General features: G+C 38.7%; 1 protein-coding gene across 2 annotated transcripts in view; it reads right to left on the minus strand.

Moving 5' to 3' along the window:
* Positions 1–5,953, minus strand: part of LOC124718839 (putative mediator of RNA polymerase II transcription subunit 12) — a 52,473-nt gene extending 46,520 nt beyond the window's left edge. Inside the window, exons 1-2 of one of the 2 annotated variants that reach the window (XM_047244463.1) lie at positions 5,914–5,953; positions 1,053–1,197 (exon numbers count right to left, since the gene is read on the minus strand). In XM_047244463.1, the coding sequence (XP_047100419.1) occupies positions 1,053–1,192 (140 nt within the window). In that variant the 5' untranslated portion in view covers positions 1,193–1,197; positions 5,914–5,953. Of the gene's footprint in view, positions 1–1,052; positions 1,198–5,284; positions 5,409–5,913 lie in introns of those variants that run through there. The other variant, XM_047244462.1, reaches the window with a different exon arrangement.
* Between the last annotated feature and the right edge of the window lie 497 nt (positions 5,954–6,450).

A 6,450-nucleotide genomic window follows, 5' to 3' on the forward strand; every position in this document is an offset into this window, starting at 1 on the left:
AAGTGGCCATGCCCCCAACTGGTAATTTTCACAACAAAAACTCATGGTTTTTCGGGATTTTCTCAGTACCTGCCCACGAACAAGTGGTGCTTTCATATGCCGCCTAAGCTCCACCCTAGACCACACCTAATGCAAAAGAACCAGCTGATTTGCTCAATTTGTTTTAATCTGCCAGGAAGTTTCATATCAGCACACACTCCGCTGCAGAGTGAAAATCTCATTCTGGAAACATCCCCCAGGCTGTGGCTAAGTCATGTCTCCGCAGTATCCTTTCTTTCAGGAGTGCTAGTTCTGCAAGGTTTGCAGGAGAGCTTTTGTAAAGTTTGGAAGGTAGGAGATGAGACTGGCAGAAGTAAAGCTGTGAGGACCGGGCGTGAGTCGTGCTTGGGTAGCTCAGATGGTAGAGCACTTGCCCGCGAAAGGCAAAGGTCCCGAGTTCGAGTCTCGGTCGGGCACACAGTTTTAATCTGCCAGGAAGTTTCATATCAGCGCACACTCCGCTGCAGAGTGAAAATCTCATTCTAGTTCAATTTATAGATGTCAAATTAACATAATCAATTTAGTTACAATTACTACCATGGTAAGTCAAAAGGCTATAGGCCACTACATTTTGGCACAGTGATATAATTTTGCACGAGCCACCACTGCATGGCACCTAATCTCTGGGACCAATAGAACCTGAGATATGACCCCCTGAAAAATCACATTTTTGCAGATGGCTTTGTAGAGCATATTGGTACCTTGCACTGTCATGCTGGGGCCCAACAGTTACCTGCTAGATACATAAGCCATGCTGCGTGAGGTGAGTTTAGGTAACTGAAGGGCAATCTACATTATTTGAAGGACTCCCATTATTCCTGGTGGATCTGAGGGAGACATAACTGTAATTTTCTGTCTTCAGACTGCACTGGCTCCCCTTTCAAATTACATTAATTTAAAGTTTATCTAATTAGAATGATACAAAAATATTTTTGTCCAACATTATGTGAAAACAATGAACCAGAACAAAGTTAAAGCATGCTTTAAGTACATGGAGAATCAAAATGACTTACTGATAATCGTCATCATTTTCATTTTCACTGAATCCACCATATGTGGTCTTGTAGAACTCATCTTCCTCTTCCTCATTCAGCAACTTTGCCATGCGGTTGCCAGCATTGTTACGCCGTTCTCTTGTGGTTGCGAGGGCCATCGTTGCTGAAAATATAAATTTCAAATCTAATCTTTTTTAAAAAAAAAAAAAAAAAAAAAAAAAAAAAAAAATCATTGTAGTTTTTTGTTTCTGGTCCTTTGTTAGCAGTTAATGCTCAGAAATACGGCAGTGATAAATGTAAGCAAGGGATCGAAGCATAAGTCACGGTAATATATGGACTTGATTTTGGATAGTTCAAAACATCGTTGCAGATCACCACTGGGAAGAATCTCACAGCTCCTAATTTCTTCACTTGAAACATGTGAGGAAGACAAACATTTCCTTTGAACTTCACACTCAGATTTACTTTCTTCAATAAGAAAATGGAGTATATGAGTTTAATTGATGACAAACTAAACAGCAAAATTAAATGGTCCAGTTCAGTTTACTCAATTAACCATAATTTGTTCAGTTCAAAGAGACTTTTCACAGTGGAAAAACCAAGATATTTCTGAAGCGATGAGTCATGTTAGTGTCAGCATATTTCCTTCTACCATAATCTTTCACCACAGAACTGCCTTAAAAGAATCAAGGTCCCTTGTTTCCCATGTCACTACATATGTGCATGTGTCCTCCATACATCAGACAAGAAGTACTCAGCTCCATTATGTGCCCTAGTGGACAGTGCCCAAGCAGCAAAGTGGAAAAACTATCCGAGGGGCTGAGAACACTGTACAAACTGGCACTACGCATAGCCCTGGTGCCAATTCCAAATATAGGATGGAATGTTTAGCTATATACATTTCAAATCTCTCAGTCTTTCCATTGTCAAGAAGCAACATTGTGGGCATGTGTATTTTCTTGGTGGTGCTGCTTCTAAAATGGCCCAGGAAAATTGTGTCATATATAGAGTTTTATAATGAATTGGTACAGTTTTAAAAATCAGTAACAAATTGATTTAGTACTTTGTAACTTCCTGGCAGATTAAAACTGTGGGCCGGACCAAGACTCGAACTAGGGACCTTTGCCTTTCGCGAGCAAGTGCTCTACCATCTGAGCTACCCAAGCACGACTCATGCCCTGTCCTCACAGCTTTACTTCCACCAGTACCCTGTCTCCAACTTTCCAAACTTCACAGAAGCTCTCCTGCGAACCTTGCAAAGGTAACGAGTTCGAGTCTAGGTCTGGCACACAGTTTTAATCTGCCAGGAAGTTTCATATCAGCGCACACTCCGCTGCAGAGTGAAAATCTCATTCTGGAAACATCCCCCAGACTCTGGCTAAGCCATGTCTCTGCAATATCGTTTCTTCCAGGAGTGCTAGTTCTGCAAGGTTCGCAGGAGAGCTTCTGTGAAGTTTGGAAAGTAGGAGACGAGGTACTGGCGGAAGTAAAGCTGTGAGGATGGGGCGCGAGTCGTGCTTGGGTAGCTTAGATGGTAGAGCACTTGTCCGCGAAAGGCAAAGGTCCCAAGTTAGAGTCTCGGTCCGGCACACAGTTTTAATCTGCCAGGAAGTTTCATATCAGCGCACACTCTGCTGCAGAGTGAAAACCTCATTCTGGATTTATTACTTTATTTGGGCATGCCTAGAGCATAAGCAGCAGCAACTGTCCAAGTTTTTGATGCATTACCTGCTGTTTGTTTGCATACACTCTCCACAGGTGCAGAGTCTGTTTCCTAGACGGCATCACAACAAGAAAAGGCCTTCTGTGCGCTCCATTTTGAAGTTTCCAGATCTGTGGCTACAGTGCAGCTTGAGTTTTGTGCATAGTTTAGGAAAGATCCACCACACAAGAATAACAAAGGGAGGTGGTTCCGACAGTTTGTAGGAACCGGATGCCTTAGTACAAGGAAGAGTCTTGGTCAACCTTATGTGTCTGATACAAATGGAGTACACGAGGCACTTCACCAACAGCGTTGCAAGTTACTTAGTAAAGCAAGCAGTGAATCGTTTGCACCAAAGATTACGGTGCGGAAGGTGTTGTGTAAGCAGCTATGTGTTAATCTGTACAGAGTGGTATTAGTGGGGGCTCTTACGCCAACAAAGTGAGAAGGCTTGACATTTGTGAAGAGCTGCAGTTAAAAATGGAAGATGTTGGTTTAGTAGAAAGACTCTTCTTCTGTGATGAAGCCACTTCCCAAATAAGTTGTGAAATGCACATGCACAGTGTCTGTAACTGAACATCAGCAGGTCTCTACAAAAGTGAATGTTTCCTGTGAGATGTTGTGCAAGAAAGCCCACTGCCTATTTTTCTTCAAACAACAAATGCAGGCAGGTAACTCATTTTGAGACATGTCTGAAACCTCATTGTTACCACAGCTGAATACCAGTTATGATGACTACCTTTGCAACGTGTTTGTGCTCTGCACCATTTTCACATTAATGTATGAGAGCTTCTTAATCATGTTCTTTACCAATGCTGGATTGGACATGCTGCAACAGCAGACAACAACTTACAACCCCATGCACCATATTTAACACTTTGCAATTTCTTTCTGTGAGGGTTTGTGAAAGACTGAGTTTGTGTACAGCCAATGCCGGTAGTCCTTGAGAAAGTGTCTTATCAGATAAAGCATGTACTGCACCCCATAATGAAGGGCATGCTACACCAAGTATGGGATGAATTTGATTTCCGTGTATATGTGAGTCGTTCGACCAAGGGTGCACATAATAAGGATTGTTATTGGACAATTGCTGCTGCTTAAGCTGTAAGGCTTGCCCACATAAAGTTATAAATTCATTTGTTATTAATTATTAAAACTGCACCATACATTTATAAACACACTGTGTGTACCAGATATATTTTATTCATTTGAAAGTCACCAATAAAATTTGCACTATTTAACAAGTTTAATTTTTTATAGATTTCCAGCAGAAATGAAACAAATGTGTGATAAACCTCATGTCTTCATATCTGAGCCAAAAGCTTTCCCCGTGGCACACTCCTCCTATTCTGTACAGGAGGTTCCTGCTGTGGTTGAGAATAGATACAGAGGAAAGTTTGGTATTACTTGCCTGCTTCGACTAGTGACACAGGAAACGTGACAAACATTGTAAACAACATGGCAACTACAACGTGATATCAGTGGCAATTTTTTCAGATGGGCTAAGCTACAGATCAGTCTGTCATCACAACCATGTTTTTTGCTTTCACAACAAAACTGTCACTTTCCAACTTTATCTTTACCTCGAACAAAGCTACAGATCAATGAGTTACCACTACCTAGTTTTTTTCTTTCACATTTGTTGGCTTCACCACCAAGTAACTACTAAACTGTGAAAATCTGCACCAAAACATTACATCACAGCATCGGTTGACATTACATCAATGGTCAAAGCTGACCTATTGAAAATTTTTCATTGTAATGTGTGATTCATTCATACATGCTCTTACTCTTTTCATGTTATATTAACCATTCTGTTTATAAATTTTCTAATAAACATTCTGTAAACTGTGCATTGACTCATTCTATTACCAAATAGCTTTAGTTCACAAGGACCCACAGAAAAAGCAGGCTATTTTTAAGTATACTGGTGCCTACATCTGCTGTACAGGTCTGTGGAACTTGGTTACTGAAGTTTTTCACAATGAATTGGTTTTTGTTTACAAAGTCGGTCTCTAGATTAATCGTAATAAGTTTTATTTCGCATCTCGGCTACAATAACGTAACTTTATCGTACATTTGACTGCTCCTTTTTCTGGCAGTTGACATTTCCTTCAGAGATGTAACAGAAAAGGAATATGTTTGATTGTTTTCAAAAGTCTACGGAAATCTAAAACAACAGTTAAAAAGTTGTTGTAAATGTTAAAATCAACGAAATGTGATTTGATACACCTGAATTTTCTACCGAGTTGTGATAAACAGTGTGCTCCTTTCTACAAACATCAATTCAAAATGTAAACAAAAAGTACGCAACACAATAAACAATTATCTTTCGCAACTACAGTAGACATTCTGCAATAAAGATATCCTAATCGTCGTCAGGAGATATCAATTGTTAGCAGTATAGATCAGAATGAGGCTAAATTAACATATATTTAAAGATTAAACATTAAATCGACTCAGTTTTCTGTGGCATAACTGTGTGCATACATAGTAATTACGAGAATCCATGACCGCTTGATATTTATCTGAGCAAGATTTAACATACCTTTGTTATATAAATCCGTGAATGAACTATAACAACACAACAACTTTATTTTTGAATTCTTCTCGTGCTTGCACCACACAAAAAAAAAACATACAAACATAAACACCTTGTCTGATGTTTGATGCAAAACTCTTCCACAGATACACCACTTAAAACCAAAGACTATGTTTCAAAGTCCAGTTTAGATTTTCATATATTTTTTTACTTGCTTCTGTTTATGATGAATATACAAATTAAGATGCAGAAAAGGCTACCTACATTCAATTAAATAGTAAATACAGATCAGAAACCGTGTTAGCAAAGTTTAAGGCAAATGACAATTCCAAAGAAACAATAATTATAAAGCGATACCGACGGTCCAAATTTAATTTACTGCCTGTTTTGCTAATGCTTGTGACGTTAGTTCCTCTATTGCAACTGAGTCAGATAATAAATATGAACTGACCCTAAGGGGTGCTATCCATTTCATACATTTTGATCACATTTCTTCTACATGTGAATGGAAAAAGGTTCAGCTATTTCATATCATAAAATCAACTGCAAAATTAATAGTTTATCTAATTTTGTACTTTAAAAAATGGGGACATAATAGTACACCCACTCTGTTTACCTGCAAATTGGATAATTACTAGCGGTTATTTCCCAGCATGTTTAAAAACTACACTGGTCACATCACTCAACAAAAAAGGAGATAACTCGTGTCCAAGAAACTGTAGACCAATTTCTCTAATACACAGTAGCAAAGCACTGTATGTAACTCCAAAACCATAAGCATCTATCTGCCAACAACATTCTTAGGGATTCACAGTATGGATTCAGACCCGACTTATCAACTATGAAAGAGGTGGAAAATATTATTTCTTTCACTTTGTCTGCATTGGAATCCAAACTTTCTGTAAATGCTATACTTGTAGACTAAGTAAAGCTTTTGACTCTATCAGCCACAGAGTTCTATTAAAATGGTTTTAAAGATAAACCTCTGTCTCTGATTACATCATATCTGAGTGAGAGAAGACAAATTGTACATTTTAATAAAAACAACTCAAACACACTATTGCAACACAAGGTGTCCCACAAGGTTCTTCGCTTACACCATTGTTTTTCATAATTTATACAAATGAGTTGATTGACTGATTGATTGATTTATTCGTCTGTAGAACAACATA

This window comes from Schistocerca piceifrons, chromosome 10 (genome assembly GCF_021461385.2).
Source record: "Schistocerca piceifrons isolate TAMUIC-IGC-003096 chromosome 10, iqSchPice1.1, whole genome shotgun sequence".
Lineage (NCBI taxonomy): Eukaryota > Metazoa > Arthropoda > Insecta > Orthoptera > Acrididae > Schistocerca > Schistocerca piceifrons.